Here is a 26,587-nt window from a genome sequence, read left to right as displayed (position 1 = left end):
TTGCAAAACTACAACTCCCAGCATGCCCTTTGGCTGTCCTTGCATGCTGGGGGTTTCAGTTATGCAACAGCTGGAGGCACACTGGTTGCAAAACACTGAGAGTTTGTTACTTAACTCAAAGTTGTGCCTCCAGCTGTTGCAAAAGCACAACGCCCAGCATGTACGTACAGTCAAAGGGCATGCTGAGAGTTGTAGTTTGCAACAGCTGGAGGCACACTGGTTACAAAACACTTTTAGTGTTTCACAACCAGTGTGCCTTCAGCTGTTGCAAAAACTACAACTCTCAGCATGCAGTGACAGCTGAAGGGCATGCTGAGACTTGTAGTTATGCAGCAGCTGGAGGCATACTACTACAACTTCCAGCATGCCCTTTGGCTGTCCATGCATGCTGGGGGTTGTAGTTATGAAACAGCTGGAGGCACACTGGTTGCAAAACACTGAGAGTTTGTTACTTAACTCAGTGTTTCCCAACCTGTGTGCCTCCAGCTATTTCATAACTACAACCCCCAGCATGCACTGACAGCCAAAGGGCATACTGGGAGTTATAGTTTTGCAACAGCTGGAAGCACACGGGTTGGGAAACACTGAGTTAGGAAACAGACAATGTTTCCCAACCAGTGTGCCTCCATTTGTTGCAAAACTACAGCTCTCAGCATGCCCAGACAGCTGAAGGGCATGTTCGGAGTTGTAGTTATGCTACAACTGGAGGAGAACAGTTTGGAGACCACTGTGTAGTGGTGCCCAAACTGTAAACACAGTATAGTGGTCTCCAAACTGTGCTCTTCCATATGTTGAAAAACTACAACTCCCAGCATGCTGAGTCTGTCCAGGTATGCTGGGAGTTGTATTTCTGCAACATCTGAAAGGCCAGATGTTACAAAACTACAACTCCCAGCATGCCTGGACTGTCTGGGCATGCTGGAAGTTATAGTTTTGCAACATCTGTATGGCTACAGCTTGGGCACCACTGTATAGTGGTCGTCAAACTCTGGCCCTCCAGATGTTGCAAAACTACAACTCCCAGCATGCCCAGACAGCCTTTGGCTGTCTGGGCATGCTGGGAGTTGCAGTTGGGCAACTCTTAGAAGGCAGCAGTGAAGATCACTTACCACTGATTTTCACTGCTGCCTCCACCGCTGCTCTGCCACCACCTCACTATTGCTGCCTATCCCGCCGCTGCCGGACGCCAATCCCACCATGATCGCCGGTCCCTTGGCCTCCTCGTACACTCCGGTAGCCGCCGCCATCTCCCCTCCCGCTCTGCCCGACATCCAGGGGCGGGCAGAGCGGGGATTTCAACTGTAACCCCCGCCCCCAACTGCCATTGGTCGGTTAGTCCTAACCAACCAATGGCAGGGGATAGTAGGAGGTGCCACCCCTGCCACCTCGCTCCTATCCTTTAGGATGATAGGGGATGCCTCTGAAATCTCCGATTATCCCTATTCTCGGGCTATCGGGTCATCAAAGACCCGATCAGCCGGAATTGCCGCAAATTGCTGGTGCATTGTCCGGTGAATGATTTCAGCAGGCATCTCGGTCCGATCCCTGCCCGATTAGTGGCGGGGACCAGAAATACTCAGGGCGTACAGGTATGCCCTGAGTCCTTAAGGACTTGGGAATGGGAGTGTATCCATATGCCCTGCATCCTTTAGGGGGTTAAGCTATGTTTATGGCAAAATTACAACAACATGTATGGCTATGGGCAAACATATGTTACCTATTAGAGATGAGCGATTTTTTGAAAAATTTTATTCGGACGATTTGCCGAATAAAAAAAAAAAATTAGACCAGCTGCGATCGTCCGGTATAATGTATAGATGCAGGTGGCTTTCTCGCATCTTGATGGGACAATCGCATCGGGTGTCAGGAGTGACACCTGCTGTGATCTGTCCTCAACTGCAGGCACTACTACTCCCAACATGGAGCACACTCTGCTCCATGCTGGGAGCTGTAGTACCTGCTTTAATAGACAGATCATCCTGTATAATGTATATGCCATATATATGTGAGTATATGCCGTATATATATATCTATTATTCATATTTCCCGCAGAGAGCTGTGATTGGCTTCATTTCTGCAATAGAAAGGACAATCGCATTGGGTGTCAGGAGTCACACCTGGGACGATCTGTCTATTAGTATCGGTACTACAGCTCCCATCATGGAACAGTCTGTTCCATGCTGGGAGTAGTAGTACTACCTAAAAAATTTAAAAAAATAGAGAAAAAAAGTGTAACACACATACACACTTTATTTAACACAATATTAAAATACATTACTAATAAAAAAAAAATATTTATAAAAAATATATTATTTACATTTAATTGGCCCCTTTCTACATTTTTATTATAGCCGGCTACATTTTTAGGTCCCTGCCGCCAACATAAATTGACCCCTGTTTAAAAATTATCATTAACATTTTTTTTCTAGTCTTCTAAATCATAATTTTTTTTATTTCCACTTTACTTTTTTTAGCCCCATGTTGCAGAGATGCGAGTGCAGTAGAAAGCCGCTCACATCTATACATTATACAGGACGATCGCATGGGTTTCACGAATGAAGAAATTTGTTATTTCAAATTTTGGACCGAATCTAATTTTTCATGTAATTCGGAACAAATTTGACTTGTTCATCTCTAGTACCTATGGTAACTAACAGCTTATGATTTACAACAAACTTACAATAAAGAGTAACACATAAAAGTGGGTTAGAAAAATATACAGAAAAGAAGCCAGAATTAAACTCTAAGGCTATGTTCACACATGAATAGCAAAATTCATCTGTAAAATAGGAATAAAATACATCCAGGGGTCAGTGCTTAATACAAGGTTTGGCACAGCGTGTCAAATAAACCAAAGATAGAATTCTTTGTTGTACATCCGTCTTCACTTGTTTTTTAGGCAGCACCTCCCCTCACGTTGCCTTGCCTAAATAAGGGTGTCAATATGTCTGAAAGGTTGTCTGCCTTTAGGTATGTACACACTGTGTACACTGCCGAAATACTTTGGGATAGGACCGTGCGGCCATGTGCTTTCACCATTCAGATATTCAAAGTGTTTTACATGAGAATTATCCAAGGTTTACACTAGTCACGCCAGTTTTGTTGTGATAGGTAGGGGATAACTTTAGATAGGGGATAAGTTGTCAGCACAGTAGTACCCCTTTAAGCCCTAGAAATGTTTTATTTATAGAGTTATCGCTAGTAACCATGGAATATTACATGAGATGCTTCCGCCAGAATGTTCGGGGATGTGAAATTTGGCACCAAATTCAGCAAGTTTGGTCCAAAAAAACTTTGGCGCCAATTTTGGCAATTTTTTGTGCGAAAAAACGAAAAAAAAAGTGGCACGAAAATAAACTCTCACATATTTTCAAAGCAGCACAAGAGACGTTTGAAAATGGGAGGAGAAAAAAAAAGTGCGATTAATATAGCTGGAACAGAAATGACTGTAGTTTTTGACTATCTCCCCCAAGGTGTAAGCTGTTGTTCGGGATGTAGGAACATGGGGGGCTGTACAGACATAACTGAAGTAAGAACAGCCTGCACCATGTCTTTCTTTACTTTGACAGTATCTGTGTCTCCAAAGCTATGCAAAAACTCAAGGTACAGTACAGGCACAACTGATTTAGGTAAAAAAAATGCTTGCAAATTGTCTCTCCTTTTATTTAGTATTCTGTGTGTGTACGCTGTGTTCCTGCACAAACTCGAAGGTGCCCAGACACAGCAGAAGGCACAGTATAACATATAATGTATGGTATAATATGGGATAAATGCTGGTAGAATCCAACAACCTGAGTCTATTTCAATATAATAAAGTGTAATGTTCTGGTGATAAGTAACAGTCAGAGCAGGGAAGACCTTATGCCTTATGTCGTGACATAACCCATCCTGTGTGCTTGGGCAGGCTGTGTCTGTAGTAATGCGACAGCGGCCATTTTGAATACATTGGGGGAGATTCTCAAAATTGACTGTAATTTTTGTTCCAGCAATATTATTTACACCTTTTTTTTTTCTCCTCACATTTTCAAAGGTCTATTGTGCTGCTTTGAAAATATGAAAATATGTGAAAAATCATTTTCGTGACACTTTATTTTTTTTATTTTTATTTTTTAAGGCAAATATATTTTTTTTGCAGACATACTGGATTTTCTTGCACCAAAATTGCAGAGTTTGGCGACAAAATCGGCAATTTTGGCGACAAAATTGCAGATTTTTGCGCCAAATTCTACATCCCACATCCCAGAAAATTTTGGTGGAAACATCTGACGAAATGTTCCATGGTCACTAGTGCCCAGACAAGTGATAACTGTATAAATAAAACATTTCTGAGCTTAAATGTGAGTGCAGGTGCAGTGACCAAGAAAAAAACAACTACAAACTTTCTTAAATAACATTTTTCAATAATAATAATTATGTATTTTTCTAATAATTACTTAAATAACACCTTTTCCAAAAAAACAAAGAAAAAAAAACCCAATAAAATGACAACCATTTCTGTGATTTCTACACTATCAAAAAGCTGATGTTGAACTGGACTCTCGCCCCTTTGAAAAGATCATGTAAAGCAGACAGTTTACGTGGACACGCCTACTTTTACAAAACTGACATGAACATTTTTTTTTGACAACTGTTAAAACAAAGACATAGAAGATTAGTAATAGAGAGATTTATGTAACACATGTTATATTATTTCTCACCACTAGAGGGCAGAATAAGTCCATCTATTGCTCTATACAGTGCAAAAAAATCAGGATTACGTACATTTTGTCAAGAATTCAGAATATTGATCTATTATAGTTTGCACATACTTACAGTATGCAGTATTATAAATAAATATTATAAATAGATTCACAAATAAATAAACACAGCACAAGTCCAGAGGTCCAGTAAAAATCGTGCTAAAAATGTATTTCACCAATAGACAACAATGCAACATTTCGGCATGATAGCCATTCTCAAGCTTAACAAACAATAAGACATAGCCATCTAACATATACAAAGATGCACTATGATTGGTGACATATCAGGTGAATTACTTAAATCCACCAATTATATTTCAATTGAATAAAACAGTGATCATGTGACTGGTATCTGTCAAGATACATAAATAATATCCCGAAATACAATCTGTTCACCATAAAATACTTATATGCAAATAACACTCATTTTATCACAGAGAGAGGAATCCACGCTACCTGTAAATATCTCTGATCGGCTCACCAGATATGTAATAAACGAAATACAGCCCGTTCTATGTCCGTGCACTCTGTTTGTTTAGAACTTAGGTTTTATGCCATTATATTTAGTCTGCTAGTCAGTATACAGTTTTTATAATTTTTCATGTTTTACTACTTTTTGAGAATTTAATAAAAAAAATAAAAAATCTTTGATTTGTCATGTGACTCCTATTGTTTTGTTTTTTTATGATGGCAATTTTTTTTTTGTGCCATGATCTGTAGTTTTTATCGGAACCATTTTCGTCTCAATGAGAGTTTTTGATTTTTAATACTTTACTCTGGATGTGACCAAAAATGAGTAATTTTATGCATTTTTTTAATGCCATTTATCATGAAAGGGGAACAATACCATTTAAATTTCATTGTTCTGATATTTCCATACAAGGCAGGAGAAAGTTGGTGATTTAAATTAATTATACACCTTTTTTAGGCCTCTAGTGGCCCTTTTATAAGCAATCATTTGATTGCTTATACTGCCCACTTCCTTAATATTGTATGGTAGTGAACTGTCACATCGGCAATCTTCTAGTACGGCCTACATGAAGAAGACCATACAAACAGATCTTTTATTGTACGCATCCTTCATCTAGCACTATGTTTCCTTCATTGTTTACCAGGCACTGTGCCATAAGTTTGGTAAAACCTGTGCCTGGCGGTTACGGCCTCTTCAGTTAGCTCATCTGACAGGCCAGGATAGGCCATGGATGCTTTAGTGCCAGAAAACCTTTAAAGGGGTACTACCGTGCTGACAAATTATCCCCTATCAAAGGGATAGGGGATAAGTTGCCTGATCGCGTGGGGTCCCGCCGCTGGGGACCCCGTGATCTAGCACGCAGTACCCCGCTTTCATCAGGCCCCGGAGCGAACATCCGCTCCAGGTCTGATGACGGGGCCGGTGATCGTGACGTCACAGCTCTGCCCCCGTGTGACGTCACGCTCCGCCCCCTCAATGCAAGTCTATGGCAGGGGCGAGACAGCTGTCTCGCCCCCTGCTATAGAATTACATTGAGGGGGTGGAGCGTGATGTCACATGGGGGCGGAGCCGTGACGTCACAATACTCCAGCCCCGTGATCGGCAGTCATCAGACCCGGAGCGATGTTCGCTCCGGGGCTTGATGAGAGCGGGGTACTGCGTGCGTGATCGTGGGGGTCCCCAGCGGCGCGACCCCACGCGATCCTTTAGATAGGGGATAAGTTGTCAGCACGGTAGTACCCCTTTAACTTCTAAAATCTGAACAGTATGGCACGGACTGTGATGTGAAAGCTTAAAACATTATACAAATACATATAATTGAAAGGTACTTGTAGCAATAATATAGAAAATTATAGCAAAATAAATCAAATAAAAAGAAATACTACTACTACTATTACTAGTACTACTACTACTAATAATAATAATAATAATAATAATAATAATAATAAAATCTTGATGTGTTTCGCAGATGTCACCTGAAAGAAAGTGTTCTCCTATAGGATTGATCCTATATGAGGATCAATACTAGATAGATAGATAGATCCTTGAAGCTTCTGAACACCAATAAAAAATGTGTCACGTGCCCTTTGTACATGTGCCATGTTTAATAGCCTGGGTGCATCTGTTACCTCACTACTACTTATAGCAGTGCTTCCTAACCAGTATTCCTCCAGCTGTTACAAAACTACAAATCCAAGCAAAACCGAGGGTTGTACTTTTGCAACAGCTGGAGGCACACTGTTTGGGAAACATTGACCTATAGCTACAACCCTGGATAGATAATACTGTACAATTCCTAATGTTGAACAACATGCAGTTCTCTCATTTTCCACTAGATGGCAATAACGTATTTCTAGTAACCAATATGTCACAGTCCAGTCTTTGCCTGCACTGTTAATGTGAGTAATCTGATTCTAATCTAATCTACTTTCTACAAAATAGATGTAGAATGATTTAACAAATGTACCACATCAGGAACATACACGAGAGGAAGGGGCTGAATGTAATTTACTGGTAAAGAATGATTTATTAGCAATAAATGAGAGTATTATGACTAAAAGACATGGCTACTTCTCCGTGCTGACTGTGCCCAGACCTCACACCTCTTGAGCAGAGCAGAGTTACCTGGCAACTGGGCTTAGTCTATCACGTTATATTATTAGCAGCCTGTCACACTGTATACACACATCATATAATACTAATAGTGCACAGATGCTGCACAGGGGCATGACAGACTGGCTTTTGGATGCCACGCCAGCCCTTGTGTGAGGGGTGTAACTTGGTCTCTCACACAGGTCTGTCAATTTATATTATTATATGATATTACAGCAGATCGATCGTGTTATGATCTTACGTATGTATGGCGACTCAGGGAGTTGTCTGCTGGGACTAGTATGTTAACGGTGCTGCCAATGGTATGGCAGTCTCCAGTGTAATCAAGTCCCAGGCAGTAAACACTGCAAGGGTTAATGTTTTGTGTAAAGGAGAGGTGTTTGTTTGTTCCAAGTAAACGTTGCTTGGACTATGAATTGACTTGTTTCGGAGCTCTGGACTCAGTGGTCAGGTCTGTCCTTGGACATGAGTTGGTCTATGATCAGAGCATAGCCTGACTTGTTTCTAGAATCAGATATGTGACTATGACTTTCGGGATTCACTAGTGCAATCCCAATATACTCACTGAAGCAGGGTCTTGTGTAACTGAGGTAATAGGTTACATTCCACACAGAAACCCATGTCAACGGCTTTGAATATAGTGCAACACAATCCAGCTGCCATATTGAGATGGGTTCCTCCTGACTCGGCAATCTGTACTGCTAACTGGACCAGGACCAAGAGGCATGTGGCACCCAGTTTCCCCTGTATGCTATCAGGAACCTAAGTATTTGCCTTTCTGCTGAAGCACCCTCTTGTAGACAGTTTACACTGAGCACCCTGTCAGCAGAAGGAAAAGGGTAAGTGAAGTACTTGGTTTCTCTCTCTGCTTTTTAATTCATACTTGTTAAGAATTCCCTGAATTATACCTGCCATGTGATGTTGGCCCTTAAATTGACACTGTCATGAAAACTATTTTTTTTTCTATTGCACTCCTATGGTAAAAAATAAAAATCTTTCTAATTTACTTTGTTTAAAAAAAAATGACGTTTTCTGTTTTATTTGTGTATAATTTGTCTCCCTACTTGTCCGGTGCACATTTCCCCCCATCTCTTGCAAAGACTTTGGACTGCTGCTGGCCTGGCAGAAGTCCAACATCAGGCAATGCAGTCTGGAGTGCTGAGGGGAGGGGTGTGTGTGTGTGTGTGTGCAGCATTAGCCAATCATAGCTCATCTCACACTGAACTGCTCTGGGCTGTGTGTAGCAGAGTGACGGAGGACGTTCTCCCCTGTATGGCTTCAGATGATGTCACGCCTGCTGGGTAACGCCCCTTCCCAGTCTGTAAATCTGACTGAGCAACAATTATGGAACAATATCAAGGTAGAAAACTAACAAATAATAAAAATAAAGGCAGGGGGTGATTTATCATGATGGGAGCAGTGAACTGGGAGGAATATAAAATTTAACAAGATGATGACAGGTACTAGAAGACCTAACTCTAGCGTGACTTCTGCATCACACACACAAACACACACACACACACACATCTATATATATATATATATATATATATATATATATATATAATGTGTGTGTGTATTTGATATGTGTGTGTCTTTATGGTGTGACTGACTCCAAAAAGTACAGCAAAACTTTTAGGCAGGAGTTGAAAAATGTTGCACTGTAACAAGGTTTACAAAAATAGAAGTATAGAAGTGTTAATAATTTGTCTTTATTACGTAACAAAATGCAAAGTGAGTGAACAGAAGGTAAATCTAAACCAAATCAATATGGTATGACTGCCTTTCTCAGTTTTTTTTCCGTTACGTATGTATGTTAGAAAGGTGTTATTTCTTCACAGGAAACAAGAAACTAATGCAATGTTATTAATTATCAGTTATGTTACTTTTATAAAGTCAATGGATCCATCTGAAAGAAACATTAGTTTTTGTTTGATTTTGCACATTCACCACCTCTATTCCTACAGTGCTATCTGTTTCATCCCAGCTCAGCAGCATCCATACATTTAATTACTGCAACTGGGTCATGTGACCAGCACGCAGAACACCAAAAAAATCACATCTTTTTGTGTAACAGGAATGGTCTGTCCTGGGTTATATAACTTCCTATGAACTGCAAGACTACATCATCACCTGTCAGCTCCCGTCACCTATCTGACATCTTAGACTTCTCCCCACCGGGCTCTATCTGTATGCTGCTATCTCTATGGGACCAGGATATATAGTGGTTGGTAAGTCTATACATTGGTTACTGCAGAGTAATCCACCTCCCCTGATTCTGTAGTATGTCCTGTATGATGCAGCCCAACAAAGCTCTCCAGTGTGTAAGAGACAGGGTACAGGTGTATCTAATACTCACTATACAAAGCTAGAGGCATAGTAGTGTGTGATCTGTGGTTGTGGAAAATCCTACATTGTGTGACTGCTGTTTTAGCTGAAGGTAACTGAAGTAGCGATGTCACCTATCAAGCATTAAGAGAAAGCAGCCTGTGTGACAGCTGAGACTAGGGGACTCATAGGTGTAAATATATTTTTTTTTTACTTTTAAGTGGTATAACTGAATGCACATTTTTTTACCTTGTTGCTCTTTGTCTTATATTTTATTGTCTCTTAGCCACTTTGGATCTTAAAGGGTGACTCTGCCCCAATAGGGGATAAGATGTCTGATCGTGGGGGGTCTGTCTGCTTGGACCCCCCCGCGATCTCAGGGTTGGCATCTTGGACTTTTGAACATAGAAGCTTGGAGCTTGTGCGTTTGTGACATTACACCATGCCCCCTCCATTCATGTCTATGGGAGTAAATAGTCATCACACCTCCTCCCATAGACATAAATTGAGGGGGCGTGATGGCTGTCATGGCCCATCATTCAGTACATAACAGAGTTTGCTCCATGCACTGGATGACTGGGTAGCCGTATCGGAGATTGTGGTGGTGGGGGTTATTGATCAGACAGCGATCAGACATCTTATCCCCCGCATCATATAGGATCGTCCCAGTGGCTACCGGTAGATGGGTCTCGGGGGTAATAGCGCGCGTCACCGATTGCGGTACTGCACGCTATTAACCCACGCTATTTATCCTTTGATTGCTGCATCTAAAGTGTAAAAAAAAGCATTCCCAGCAGCTCAGTCGGGCTGATCGGGAACACCGCGGTGAAACCACGGTGTCCCGATCAGCTAGGACGCAAGCGGAGGTTACCTTACCTGCCTCCGGTGTGTACGGTTGGCCTGAGATCGAGGCTTGAGCAATTGACCGCCAATAACACTGATCAATGCAATGCCATGGCATAGCATTGAACAGTGCTGGCAATGGGGGCTATAACATTGCAAAAAAAAAGAAAGTGTTAATAAATGTGAATTAACTCCTTCCTTAATAAAAGTTTGAATCACCCCCATTTTACCATTTAAAAAAAAAATGTTAAAAAAATACATTTAAACATATGTGATATCGGCGCGTGCACAAATGTCCGTACTATAAAAATTATATCATTAATTAAACCGCACGGTCAATGGCGTACACATAAAAAAATTCCAAAGTCCATAATAGCGTATTTTGGCCACTTTTTATACCAGAATATTTTTTATAAAAAGTGATTAAAAAGTCCGATCAAAATAAAAACGGTACTGATAAAAAAATTCAGTTCATGGTGCAAAAATTGAGCCCTCATACATCCCCATATGCAAAACAATAAAAAAGTTATAAGGGTCAGAAGAAGAATTTTTTAGACATCTTAATTTTTGTGTTATGATTTTTTCCAGGAGTAATACAAAATAAAACATATATAAATAGGGTATCATTTTAATCGTATGGACCTACAGAATAAAAATGAGGCGTCATATTTACTGAAAAATGTACTGTGTAGAAACTGAAGCCCCCAAAAGATACAAAAGTTTTTTTTTTTTCTTTAATTTTGTTGCACATTTAAAAAAAATTTTTTTGTAAAATTATGTCATTACAATTTTAGGTGGAAAATTTAAAGAGTTATGGTTTTCAAAAGATAAGGAGGAAAAAACGAAAATGCAAAAACTGAAAAACGCTATGTCCTTAAGGGGTTAATAGAAGTAATTTACAAATCTGTTTAACTTTCTGGAACCAGTTGATATGAAAAAAAATAATTTTCTACAGAGTACCCCTTTAATGCTTATAGACGTGTTACATTTCTTCCCATATTCCTCTTACTTTCTTTTTTGCTGTCTAAAAGATGGCAGTAGATGTCTGTCAGCTGCTTTCAATTTTATGACATATCCTCTATGTTTTGTAAAGAAATGTGCCCAAATCTGTTTCTAATTCTGTTTGGGGCTTCTATATTTCATAGACTGCAAGCCATCTGTTAAGAGGCTATTTATGACTCCCATTTGTCCTTCACTTTATTCCCTCCTTCACATATCCTTATGATATTTCTAGAACATTATTAATTCTCTTAGAAACTGATCTTTCTCTAATCAAAGTGACTTCATAACACTGAATGCAGCTGGCATGGTGACTTCTTAGTGTCACATTTAAAGTAATACGTCTATTCTTTGAACTCTTTTGTCAAACGTACAATTAAAATCTCTAGTTGTCATCTACAGAGCTATGTATACCTCTAAACCTTTCTACAGATTCCTTTTTTATCTATTTACCATCTTATGATTTTGCCAGTGACTTATGGCTAAAGTTATCCATTATTACAAGCTTCAGTCCCTGGGAAATTGCTATCATAGAAGATATGAGTATACTTATAGATCATACATTAAATAACAGCATTCTGCACAAATCTACTCATCAAAAAGCCAGTGGGATCCTGTAGTGTGTTAGAAGAATAATATGATGTGCTTAAGAGACATGGACATAAATGTACTGCTGTCTAGAATGCGCAGTTCAAGTCATGACATCAGTTTAGAATGTTCTTAGGTTAGAAAAAAAAGTACAATAAGAGGTAATTTTCATTTTGTAAAGATGTTTTTGGGGTGGGCATGGAAATATATAAAGGGGAAATAAAAAAAATAGTGTGAGTTTCATTTTTAGTATACGGTTACCTGGAAGAACGGGGTACACATTAGAACTTCACTATCCTGTAAATTCACCAGCTGTGGAAAGTCCTCTGAAAAGGTAAAATAGTGTATTGATTACAGAAATAATCTTCCACATTAAAAGTGAAAATAACTTCCCATAAGTCTAGCAGGTGTGCCATGGTTCAAGGAAGACTTGTCAAGACACACATTTCCCCTTGAGTGGGTACTACAAGGAAAATGTAGCATTACATGGCAGTCAATGGAATGCATGGGAATTCTGAGTCCATGAAAACATGACTGGCAAATAAAGGGTGTTTCATTGCAGCTCATAAAGAGTACTCAAGAGAGGTAGACCTCCTTATATTGTCCTGTGTTCTAGTAGTGTGGTGTCGGACAGGTTAATGTGTAATTAAGCTTATCGTGACGCCAGGGCTTGGTTGACCTATACACCACCCAAGGTAGGCCAGCTTCACCTGTGCCAGGCACAGGTCAAATAATGACTCCCACACAAGGTTATGGTTAACTGGCTTGCTTTACTGAGGTTGGAAAGATGGTACAAATCGTTACAGCTCAGATTAGCATGAAGGAGTTGCAGGGTGAACGTAGGGAAGCTTATCGTCTTGCTGGGACTTATAGTTGATTGCGCTGTATATAATTGACTTGACTGGTATGCAGCCCACGCTATACTTTAGGGACCTGGACTTGACTAATTTGACTGAAGTAATCCACGAGACTGTAGGCTTACCGCAAGGCTTTGACTTCCACCTGGGTAGTGAGGTTAACTTGTAGTTGATGCGTGGTTGCTGGACTAGGCCTCGGGTCTTCTTTCAGATCCACCTCACAGACAGACTTTACTCCTCACCAAACTTTACCTCAGAACAATCTCAAGAGAGAAGAGAGAGAGAGCTGAACTCTGACCTCACTATATATGGGCGGAATTTAGAGAGATCCCATTGGCCGAATAAGTCACATGTTCACCACTGCATACTCCCCTTAACAACAAGGTCCTTGACAACAGGTTTCTTAAGGTAACAAGTGCATACAAAATACAATAAATCAGCCCTTATGTAACATTGCATAATACTGTATATTATAGAGTCCTGAGGACAGTGGGCCCATGACCAACATTGAAGCAGAATCTGCCACACAGGATGGGCAGGAGTACAGAGGAACATGTGATTCTGTACTGGGACAGCACAATAGGATTATATTGTCTGATCTTGGGCTAAATTTGCATGGACACTTACTTTTGGTTAGATTGTTAGTTTTTAAGACTCTCTTTTTAGTTACAGTCCTCATTGTAAAATGGTGAAATTCAGATGGTTTGAAGCCTTATAACTCTTCCCAAATTGATACATTTCCCATGAGCTTATGGTTGATATCCTTACTCTTTAGCACAACATAGACACACACCAAAGCTATCCAGAACACCAAACTACTAAAAGCTCTCAGGTTTTGTACTTTCCTTTAGAAGTTAGTAGTATCTTTCAAATGAAAGAGGAAGATTGTTCTACATTGCACCCTCGAGATTTACATAGGATTTAAAAACTATGTACAGTAGGTCTTCATAATTTTTCATTAGACCAGCCAATGATGCTAGCCAGTAAATAGTAAAACAATAAACAAATAAAACAATCAGGTTCCAAAATATGTTACACTGTTCATTTATTATCTCTAGATAACTTCTAAAAGCTGCTATGGCCAAAAATAAAAAAAAGTGATGAAAACTCTTCAGATCACCATTTCATATAGCACAAAAAAATTTGCATTAGGCCATTTCATGCTGTTTATGCACTAATGTATATCAACTTAGTCGCAAGCAATCACTTTTCCTATCAGGCAAATGTTCGGATCTAGCCTCATAGAATCAAATCAGTAGCAACCGTGCAACCAGGAGACCCATTTAGTTTCATGCCACTGAAGAGAAAGTACATTACATTACGAATGGTAAATGGATATCCCCTGGGAAGCCATAGACTGCCTAGAGGATAACACGCCTCGGCTTCAATTTAGTATTTTTAATTCTCTTTGGTCTCTTGCTGCCTGATACATGCTTCTCTGAAGAGTAACATTAACATGCAAACAATACTGCTTAGTATTCTTTACCAGAGGTAAAGACGGATATTGTATTGAGGAAATAAACAAAGGTATGAAATATACTAACGTAATGGTTACAAGGAAATACATAAGAGGAGATTAAAGAAAAAATACAGTGCATTAGATTGGGTCCCTGCATTCAGAAGACACTTATTTATTTATAGTCTCAATTACTTGAAGGATAATTAGTTTTGTTTATAAAAGTTTGTCATGGAAAAGTTATGCAGGCAAGTTATGTCTGAAAAAAGTACCGTAAGCATCCGGAGACTCTATTTGCAATTCAATACCTGGCTTTACTGCACTGATACCATAATTCATCAGGGTGTACACTCACACTAAAGAAGTTGTCGTGTTTTACTAAGCCTTCATCAGTCTGCCATTTACTCACATTTATGCTATGTAGTTTAAATCTTACAGTACAGGGCCCTGGAACCAAGTTCATTATAAAAATAAATAAAAACATTAATAGTAATAAATATTAGACAGTGTCCACATATCTGAACCCTAAAATCAATGTAACCTAGCAGTACATCTCAGTATACCTTTTTATTTTATTCAAACTTTTTGACTCCCCACAGGGCACTGTGTACTGACTGTCACCCAGGTTTCCCAGTCCCCTGACGTATAGTCTCTACATGAGACTGAGAAAGCTGGGTTGCAGGTATGTGTTATTTTAGTATGTGGGGTGAGCTATAGAGATTACCTGCCTATCCATAGATAACATGTTGATCGGTAAGAGTTAGACTGTTGGGACTTCCTGCATCCTTCGTCCTCTGCTCCGGTGCAGGCGGAGTGATGTCACTGAAGCTGCGACCTACATCAGGAGCTCTCGATTGCTTGAGGGAACCGGGACAAGTGTCCTGTTGCAAGCGGGTGGATGAATGGCTGTCCGCACCGGAGAAGGCGGCGGACCTACCACACCTCCATGATACCTGCTGGCAGGGGTTCCTTCAGCAGGTATCAGATTAGGTATCACTGATATTTGCACAAGTACAAGTACTCATGCAAATGTCCAGTATCGGTCCAGATATCAGTGTGGTGTGGCAGTCCCATGTAACCCTCACAGGTTTACACAGCTTTTGTCAGTGGAGGGCTGCACTTGGTGGTAGTAGTTCGGGGCACATCCCAGTTTACTGTGTGCTGGTGATGGAAGTAGGGATGCCCTTGGTGTTTGTGGGTGCAGATAACCAGAAAGAGGATAACGAAGAGAAGGTGGAATGCAATTCTATTTGTAGTAACTCCCGGTCTGTAGCACTGCAATAGTGCATGCAGAGGAGAGGTTGTCGTTTTAATGTATTTTCAATGTACTCTATGGTTTGGGAGTTCTGGGTCTATCCCTGGACTTCTTATAGGTAACTAAGGTTATACATTTTTGCTCTTGTTGGATCCTCTTCAATTGAATGTTGTCAAGGAATACTACGGCGTACTGGTCTCACTTGCAATTTGAATATCCAGACCAGGTTCTCCTATGTGTGAGGCGAGATCCTACCGGATCTGTCGTCACACGCTGAACTTGCTGCCCGTCACCTTGCGGGCTAACACGTGAGAAGCTCTTCATTCCCCCATTTACCAGTGTATTTAAACCACTATTGTACAGCATTATGTTGTCATGGTTAAGAGGTCTCCTGTAACTCGAAACGCATCAGCTTGCTGCTTTTAGCCCACCTGGGTGGATTTTTTTGTTCACCTATGATTTTAAAAGCTATGTTTTATTACTATTTTTGTGAGCTGGATCCCCTCTCTCCTTGTGGTCTCTACAAATGAGAAGCGGCCTGCACAGTCAGAGGTCCAGTTGCTTCTACATAGCCGAAGTCCTTGCACTACGTCTCCTTAGTGGATGGTGAGCTGAGCACTTTTTTCTTTCCTTTATACTACCTAAGGTTATAGCCTAACTTGTTTTTTGACTCTTGAAATGTGGCTATGGCTTGTGGGGGCTCTCTAACACAGCTCAAATATTGCACTCACCGAAGCAGGGTCTTTTCAGGGATGTAGCAGAGGTAATTTAGAAGACTATAACACAGGGTCCACGCCAACTGAATTGGCCCTTCTGCAATGTGTTCCTGCATCCGGATGCAATCAGGCCCATGAAGACTTCTGAATGCTCCCTTGACTGCAGTGGACACCCTTAACTTGTCCTTGTTCTCTACTCATAGTCAACCTCAGAACAGGTGACCAGAGTTTTTATAGACTGTAATTGACATTTACCTGGCAAGCTCTTTGGCCCTTGATGGGGACCTAACTCTTATTTTCTCCTTCCTGTGAAAAAACACTAAATGACCTTGGTGCAAGTTCTCCGGCACATGTTTGATGTTATCCATTGATCCTTGTTGTACCTTCCAGCATCAGCTTAATTGGGTAACAAGTATACAAAATATACAGGTATTGTAATAAGAAATATTGAAACATATTGGAGACATCAGCATTCATCTGCTACCCAAGAATTTACCCATTGTGGGATATTACACTCTGACACTGCCAAAGCAATGTGGACAGAGTCAAGTTATAATTATAGTTATAGAAGGACATGTGCCTTTGACTAGAGAAAGTTGTTAATTTATTCATACATTTTTAAGAGGAAGAACACAGGAACAACATGATGTTGTTATTTAAGAAAAAAAATGGGAAATATAATTATTTACTAACACATACAGTTCATGGGAGACTCCGGGTCTTCTTTAAAGGGTAGCTCCCACCATCATGTTTTTTTTTTTTTTTTTTTCTGTCCCTGCCTATTGCCCTTCTATCCCTAACACCCTCCCTGCCTTTATTTTTATTTTTATTTTTTTACTATTTTAAAAATGGCATTTAGTCTGCCTGGTAGTGTGCTCACTACCAGGCAGACTTCCCCAGCAGGCACCACGTCACTGATGCCTGCTGGAAGGGCCAACTTCTGCCCTTAGTTCTCCTAACAGGGTGCCTCCAGCTGTTGAACCACTACAACTCCCAGCATGCCCTGACATCTATTGGCTGTCAGGGCATGCTGGGATTTGCAGTGGTAAAACAACTGGAGGCACCCAGGACAGGAGCTTCATGGGGGAAGGAGTGAGCCGGGAGCCGATGCGGGAGGGACAGGTGCGGGGGAGCCTCTTCCTGCCGCTCGGTGAGTAACACCCAAACACCCGCACCCCACGTACCTTGCAGCAGCCCCCCCCCCCCGCGCCCCTCGTACCTTGCATGTTTTAAAAGCATTTTTTTTAAATAAAAGTATATTAGAGATATGTTGTAGTACTTAAGTACTACAACATATCAAAAATAATTTTTCATGACAGTGCCCATTTAAGTTTTCTGGTCGGATCACATGACTGAAATCTCTGCCGCCTGATGCTATCACCGATACCTTCACACCAATGATAATGTAAGCAAAAGCTATATATGGGAAGGGGGCATAAACTTAATACTTCCACCTGTATGTATCCCTAGCTACAATACCTGGTATCACCTATACTTTGCAAGGAAGGGTAGAAGGTTGTGGGAACATATTTTCTTTTTACATCCAGACACAAATTTATTTAATATGCATTTGTGTTTTTTTTTAGAATCTACCTCTTTTCTCTGTGCAATTGTAAGATTTTGTTGTTTACCTTTGTTCTGAAGGTTTTCTTTAAAACCTGTATCTTTTGATAAGAATCTAGTAACACTTGGCTTGAAAGTGCAGTATGTAGCTGAATTTTATCAGTGAGATCTGAGTATGAACAGGACAGCACAAGGGCAGTTTCATTCTAGCATGAAATATACTGTGAAATCTTCTGGCACTTATTCAATGTTTATGTCTCTCACTTTCATACATGTGATAAAAGCTTGAGATCTGTATACGCCAAACTGTGAATCATAGTATAACTGTTCTGACTACCTTTCCTCATGGCTTAATGTCTTCCTATATGTATGTCACAAGGTTACTAGAGTAGAAAAAAAACATGATTTTGTGAAACCGTGTTGGAAATGTATTTGTTTCAATGTATGGTATCCTGTGGTTGTGATGTGAATTGAAGCTTGTTCTACCAGCAGGTTGCAGTATAATATTTTTTTTCATGAGAATTTGGAACCCTTAACAAAATTCAAGGAACAGTTCAAGGGGAATACTTCTGTAAAAACATCTAACAATATCAAAAACTAACCTACTTTTAACATTCCAGTTGCATTTTTAATGGTATCATAATGATGACATAAACCCAGATTGTGATGATGTTATACTACTTGCTTAGATTTGTCTTACTGGTCCTCATTGGCCTTATGTCAAATATACCCTCCTCTATTGGGAGTCAATCTAATCATGGCTCTGGGGAAGCAATGTTTTTTTTTTGGCACAATTTGTTACCAGACCAAACATAACATTTTTTGTTAACATAAATCTTCATTCAATGCAGTAATTTTTAATCATTTCTATTGTGTATGTTGGCTTACTAGAGTTACATATTTCAAGGGTTTCCCAGTATGCGTGCAAAAGAAATGGTTGCCATGCATTAAACAGGATGTCTGGCAATCTTTCTAAAAACTAGGCCAGGCTGCCTCCTTATAAAAAAAAAAAATCTATACTTACCTCCCATGCAGCCCCTGTTGCCTCCGGTATTGCAGCTCTCCATCTATGTCACACTCCACTTTCTGGTGCTGGGACCAAGATGTCATAGTGCCACTCAGCCAATCACAGGCTGACACAGTATACCCTTGTGGACAGTTATTATGGCCAATCACATAAATCCCAGCACCTGGCCTCTGGTGAACTTCACTTCCTGTTGCTGATGCCAAATATGTCACATTGCTGCTCAGCCAATTACTGGCCGCATTGGTGTCTTGCCTTAGACAGTGATTAGCTTTGTGGCACTCTGACTTATTGGGCCCCAGCATTAGGAAGTGAAGTTTACCAGAGAACAGAATCAACAATACTGGAGGTTACAGGGACCCAGTAAGGGGTAAGGATAGTTTTTTTTTTTTGCTAAAGGGGTTATCCAGCAGAATATTATTATTTTTTTAAATAACTATTGCCATTCTGTCAGATATCAACAAAATTAAACTTCTACTCACCTCCTATGCACCCTCCTTGCTTCCAGTATCCTGCTTTGCCCCTGGTGCAATCCTCTTCCTGTTTTCTGGGCCTAATACATCATGGTTCAGCTCAGGGACTCACTGACCACATCGGTGTTCCACCTCGACCAGTGATTGGCTGACGAACAGTGTGAAATATTGTCATGTCCTGCGCTCCGGCCGCCTGCACCGGCCGCGAGTGCGTGGTCCCCTTGTCCCCGGCTGCCAGCGGGGCCGGGATCCGCATCGCGGGACGCGCCCACATGCGAATCCCAGCCAGTCACTCACCTCCTGATGCCTCCGCTCTGTCTCAGCTCCGGCGCGCGCCTGACACTATCCTATAAGTCTGTGCACCTCCCACACTTCCCTGCTGCATCTTCAGTGCCTATTGCCTGAGAGAAAGCGTTCCCTATTGCCTGTTTTGCCATACCCGTGTAATCAGACATTCCCGCTACGTTTTTGACTATGAACCTTTGCTGCTTGCCTTGACCTTCTGCTACATTGCCTACGCTACAGCCTCCTCCTTCAGTACCTCACCTTGCCCAGTTACCTCTGTGGTCGAGCCATGTCGGGGGTAGCGACCTGGGTGTCGCCTGCCACAGCAAGCCCATCCTGCCTTGCGGCGGGCTCTGGTAAAGACCAGCGGCACCTTAGACTCTGCTCCCCAATACGGTCTTAGTCATCAGCCACACAGGTGGAGGATCCACTTCCAAGCTTCATGACAGCCTACATCCCAGTATGTGACAAATATTGGGCCCAGGCACCAGGAAAAAGACTGGGACTTGGGCTCTATAAATCACAGAGGTGGCCAGCGATTCACTGACCTTCACTGTGTTATATTGAGATCAGGAAGCAGGAAGAGGACAGGAGCAGGACACTTAAGGAATCAGGGAAGCGTGAGTAGAATTTTTTCCCGACGGATATCCCCTGTGAAGAGGCAACCTGGGCAAAAATCTATTTTTGCTGAACAACAACTATAATTTTTATATTGCTGCAATTATATTTGATTTTTAAAACTTATCATGTATAATTATACGTTTTTCAATTATGTATAGTAACAAATGAATTGTTTTTAAAAGCATTCCGCCTTGTACAAAACAATTTCTTCTATGATGCATGGCATAGAACAGTATCTGTCTTAGGGTTATGTTACAAATGTCTTAAATACGTTTGAAGTTCACATTAAAGAATCAAATAAAATTTAAATGCCTTTCAACCTGTGTGGAAAAAAAATCTATAGCAACCTTGATTGCCGAACACTTTCCCATTAGTGCTATACAAATTGAAGTCTACATTAGAAATATATTTGGCCCAGCTATTTTGCCTGTGGTGCTCCTGTAGGAAAATTGCAGGTCCCCACTGTTTTAAGGGAAAGTCAGGAGAAATAAATTTCCTTGCTCAGCATATAAATATGCTAGCAGTGAGACATTTGGCTCAATGATAAGAGAGCTCTCCTTTGAGAAATTGTGCCATGGGAAGAAAGGCTGTACTTTACATGAAGAGATAGACAGATAGAAATATCTCATGTTAATGCAATTTGACAGCAGTGGGATTTAACAGGTAAAATCTGCCACATCCGCTTTTTTCTGTCTGTATAAATACCTAAAATTTTGTGCAGGAGAATGATACACTATCGCAGTTTAGCCAGTCCTCAGGTTTCACATACCACCGCTACTACTGTCAAATGTAAGCAAATGCATAATGATAGGATGCCCGCCGGCAGGATTTTATGTAATTTCATTTTTTTCTTTTATCCCGAATGATTTGGGCAGATTGACAATTTCAGCGGAATGTCCCATGCAGCTAGAAGACTTCCCAATGGATGCTCATGCATGCCCTCTAAAATTTGGAAGCTGTAAGTTCAATTTATCTTTCTTACCTAACATATTTCCTAAGTTTCTTTATTGGCTTGTGTTCTTTATTTTCTTGTTTGGGCAAGAAGACAAGAAGGGGAGTTTTATAGAGACAATTCATTACATCTTTAGAATTTTATTGCGCAAACAATATTTTTTTATAACGTCTAAGACTTAATGGAGTTGTCAGCCTTGGACAATTATTACTAGAGTTCTCCTCAAAATAAGTTGACCCCAGAGGGAAAAAGAAACAAAAGTGTGTGTGGCAGAATTTTCATTAAAAGGAAACTGTCTTCAGTGTCCCCTGCACTAACTTATTAGTACAGGCGTGTAGTGTGAGTGACACCAATGATAACAATACTTACCTTTCCCTGATCAGTGATCCTGTTTGTCCATTATGTTCCTCGTTCGAGTGGCAGGCTTGGTGCACAGGTGGTGCTTCAGGAGTGCACATACATCACCGTTTCTGCTTCCCCAAGCCTACTTGCAGCCAGGCCAAGTGGAGAAGCAGCCGCAGTGATGTCACATGCTCCTGAAGCTTTACCTGTGCACCAAGGCTGCCGCTTGAGGAAGATAACGGATGAACGGGACCACAGATTGGGGAAAAGTAAGTATGTTATCATCATAAGTGTCAGCTGCACTATTCGACTGTGCCAACAGGTTAGTGCAGGTGAAACTGATGACAGATTCCCTTTAACTAAATGGCATTTCTTCTTTACATTGAGAACCATGTGATGAAATCACAAAGTGATCAATAGAAATCAACTGGGAATTATGAGTGTGCCTTAAAACTAAACCTATAGTAGTGTGTGAATTGACAAGAAAAAATGCTGCAATGCTGTGTGTCTGAGTGACATGCAATTTTTCTGTCCTCATATAAAAATGCAATCCAAAAGAGGGCAACTTTGAAATGGCACCAAAAAGGTAACTCCAAAAAGGTAACACCAAAGGGCTGACTTCCTTAGGGTATAAAATAGGTTACAATCAGAGTGGGATACAACATGTAAACACCCTTGAAGTGTTTATATGTATAGATCAGTAGTACCATAAATCTCTATTCCATGGGATCCACAAATTGTCTTAGGGCAAAGAAAACCAGTTAAAGGGGTCCTCCACTAGCCAGCTTTCAGACCATTTAGCTCTGAACTCTATGTGCATGCTGCGGGAGTCAGAAAGTCTATGGGAGGGGGCGTGGTGTCATCATGACCCCTCCCATAGACTTGCATTGAGGGGGCATGGAGCGATGTCTCCAGTGGGCGTAGCCGATCCCCGCAGCGCACACACACAGCGTTCAGAACCAAATATTCCAAATGCTGGCCAGTGGAGTACCCCTTTAATAATAGGGCATGAGAGGATGGCTTATAAATGGCAGTGGTATACAGGAGAAAAGTATATTTTAGTAAATGGTAACAGTAAACACCTGAGAAGGAGAGTTATATGTAAGAAATACCTGTATATAACAAACATACCAAGGTAAGTATACATGTCTTATGTGGCGCACATCTGGTAGCTGTGAAAAGGATGTCCTGCACATCATCATGTGGTATGAAATCAGTAATGGAGAAAGTATTCCCATTCTCATAGTGTATCATATTTCGTCACAAAGGGTTACTAACTAACATAAATTAAGGACATAAGATATGGTAACACCATAAAGTATAGAAATACACAGAAAGAGCATTATGACAAATAACATTGTCAAAGGGAGCACCATAATTTAGAGAACAAGTATCCAGACACCCACTATGTGTCACCTACAGCTGTAGATCATACATGATGCTCTACCTTTAAATGGTAACAAAGAGCTGATTTCATTGTTTATAATCAGCAGTACAGAAATGCCATTAAAGGGGTTATCCAGCTGGATGTTTTTTTTTTCAGGACTAAGGCACATAACAGTGTCTAAAAAAAAACTAACTTTTACTTACCTCCTGCGCTCCAGCAGTGCCTCTGGTGACCTGTTCCAATGACCTGGCTGCGCTCCTCTTCCTGTCAGAAATCATGACGTCTGGGCCTGGAGTGACTCCAGGACCCAGAGTGTCACACTCTCCTTCATCCCCTTCGGCCAGTGATTGGCTTAGGGGCAGTGTGACACTCTGGGCCCTGAAATCATTTCGGGTCTAGACATCATGATTTCTGACAGGAAGAGGAGCGCAGCCAGGTCATTGGAACAGGTCACCTGAGGCACTGCTGGAGCGCAATAGGGAAAGTAAAAGTTTGCTTTATTAAACCCTGTTATTTGCTGGAAAAAAATCCGATCCAGCTGGATAACCCCTTTAAGTGATTACTGTTTTATCAACTACTGTACTTTACTTTTCTCCTGTGTACTTACAAAATATATGAGCAGCCCTCTTATGCCCTATTGACTGGTTACTCAACTTTATTATGTTACTATGTTGTTCTGGTATTTTTGTTCTCTTTTTAATGCATTTTAGTGCATACATTGTGCATACATTTAGTGCATACATTTGCATACATTTGTGGGGTGATAAGACTAATTGTACTATGCATTTATGTATTAGTACTAAATGCATACCAATTGTGTACTTTAGTGCTATTGATGCTTCATGCACATTTGATCCTCAACCTGATGTGTCTATCAAGTAATTTTAACCCATTAAGGACCAAGCCCATTATGACCCTAAGGGGTTTATCCAGGAAACAAACTTTTTGTTATATTTCAACTGGCTCCAGAAAGTTAAACAGGTTTGTAAATTACTTCTATTAAAAAATTATAATCATTTCAGTACTGTTGTTCTTTTCTAAGTGCTCTCTGATGACACCTGTCTCGGGAACCATCCCGAGTAGAAGCAAATCCCCATAGCAAACCTCTTCTACTCTGCAGTTCCTGAGACAAGCAGAGATGTCAGCAGAGAGCACTGTTGCCAGACAGAAAAGAACAACTCAACTTCAGCAGCTGATAATTATTGGAAGGATTAAGATTTTTTAATAGAAGTCATTTACAACGAGGGGAGGCTCCCCTCGTTACACTGACTGGGACTGAGATGATCTATCAGCCGCCAGCCCCCGCAAGAGAGTCGTAGTGTGAGTGCTCCGTATCCTCCTTTTCTTCTATGTTTGCTACAGTTATTAACAGTATTTACACATATGTAGAGCACCACCAGACAGCATAGCTCCCTCCGATCCACATATTCAGGTTAGATGGAATATATTCACCTGTTCGATAATTAACTGCTACACTCATACCACATTGGAAGATTGGAGTACTATTGCCGTCTCCGTTTTTTCTTTGAGACTGGACTATAATTTACAAATCTGTTTAACTTTCTGGAGCCAGTTTTCCTGGAATACCCCTTTAAGGACCAGAGCATGTTTTGCACATCTGACCACTGTCACTTTAAGCATTAATAACTCTGGGATGCTTTACTTATGAATTTGATTCTGAGATAGTTTTTTTCGTGACATATTCTACTTTAACATAGAGGTAACTTTTCATTGATACTTGCATAATTTCTTGGTGAAAAATTCCAAAATTTCATGAAAAATTTTAACATTTAGCATTTTTCTAACATTGAAACTTTCTGCTTGTGAGCAAAATAGACATTCCAAATAAATTATAGGAGGGAGGAGAGGGGACACAGAGGTGGAGAAGTTAAAGCAGTTAAAGCAGGCCTGCAAAAAATAAACCAGTACTGTAAAAACATATCACAACAAAACCATGGGCAGACATAAATTATATATTGATTCTCATATACAATATGTCTACTTTATGTTTGTATCATAAAGTTGACATGGAAAGCAAGGAGTAGTATCCAGCTCTTGATGCAAATAAAGCTTCTTTATTCAACAAACATAGTTAGGAATAGAAGGGTTCCACATTTCAAGTGCCAAGTGCTCTTACTCATGTTCGCATGACTAAGTGCGCTTGGCGCCTGAACGCGTAACCCTTCTATTCCTGACTATATCTGTTGAATGAAGAAGTTTTATTTGCATAAAGAGCTGGATACTACTCCTTGCTTTCCATTTGTTCCGGTGTTGTCCAGCACCTGGATCCGTGCTCTGGCTGCCCGGGTGAGCTGGTTGAACTTTCTCCCTTATAAAGTTGACATGTTTTTACTTTTTTGAAGACATTAGAGGGCTTCAAAGTTTAGCAGCAATTTTCCAATATTTCACAAACTTTTCAAAATCAGAATTTTTCAGGGACCAGTTAAGTTTGAAGTGGATTTGAGGGGCCTTCATATTAGAAATACCCCATAAATGACACCATTATAAAAACTGCACTCCTCTAAGTATTCAAAATGACATTCAGAAAGTTTGTTAACCCTTAGAAAATGAAAAAAAATCATTTTTTATACTAACATCTTCTTGTAGACCAATTTTTTTCCCTTCATTTTTACAAAGGATAAAATTTAAAAAAAAGCCCACCAAAATTTGTAACCTAATTTCTCTCAAGTAAGGAAATACCTCATATGTGGATGTAAAGTGCTCTGTGGGTGCACTAGAGGGCTCAGAAGGGAAGGAGCGACAATGGGATTTTGGAGAGTGAATTTTGCTGAAATGTTTTTTTGGGGGAGGGGGCATGTCACATTAAGGAAGCCTTCATGGTGCCAGAACAGCAAAAAAAAAGGTGAGGTGTAGTTTCCAAAATGGGGTCACATGTGGCACCATGGGGGCTTTGTAAATGCACATGGCCTTCAATTCCAGACACATTCTCTCTCCAAAAGCCCAATGGCGTTCCTTCTCTTCTGAGCATTGTAGTGCACCTGCAGAGCACTTTACATCCACATATGGGGTATTTCCATAATCAGAAGAAATGGGGTTACAAATTTTGGAGGGCTTTTTTCCTATTTTTCCTTGTGAAAATGAAAAATTTAGGGTAATACCAGCATTTTAGTGAAAAACTTTTTTTTTTTTCATTTTCCCGTCTAACTTTAAAGAAAATACGTCAAACACCTGTGGGGTGTTAAGGATCACTATACCCCTTGTTACGTTCCATGAGGGGTGTAGTTTCTAAAATGTGGTCATTTATTTTTTTGTGTTTGTCAGAACCGCTGTAAAATCAGCCACCCCTGTGCAAATCACCAGTTTAGGCCTCAAGTGTACATGGTGCACTCTCACTCCTGAGCCCTGTAGTGCACCCGCAGAGCACTTTTCCCCTTAAGGACATAGTGTTTTTCCATTTTTGCACTTTCGTTTTTTCCTCCTAAGCTTTTAAAAATCATAACCCTTACAATTTTGCACCTAAAAATCCATATGACGGCTTATTTTTTGCGCCACCAATTCTACTTTGTAATGACATCATTCATTTTACCCAAAAAATCTACAGCGAAACGGGGAGA

The 26,587-nt window shown here is 40.5% G+C and overlaps 1 protein-coding gene across 3 annotated transcripts in view; it reads left to right on the top strand.

The window, feature by feature from the left end:
- GABRA5 (gamma-aminobutyric acid type A receptor subunit alpha5) overlaps positions 1 to 26,587 on the top strand; it is a 252,490-nt gene that overhangs the window by 107,524 nt on the left and 118,379 nt on the right. For all 3 annotated transcript variants that reach the window (XM_056555897.1, XM_056555899.1, XM_056555896.1), the window contains one exon: positions 21,207 to 21,289. In XM_056555897.1, the coding sequence (XP_056411872.1) occupies positions 21,207 to 21,289 (83 nt within the window). The remainder of the gene's footprint in view (positions 1 to 21,206; positions 21,290 to 26,587) is intronic.

Source organism: Hyla sarda, chromosome 2, assembly GCF_029499605.1.
Source record: "Hyla sarda isolate aHylSar1 chromosome 2, aHylSar1.hap1, whole genome shotgun sequence".
Lineage (NCBI taxonomy): Eukaryota > Metazoa > Chordata > Amphibia > Anura > Hylidae > Hyla > Hyla sarda.
This window is presented reverse-complemented; position numbering and strand designations above follow the sequence as displayed.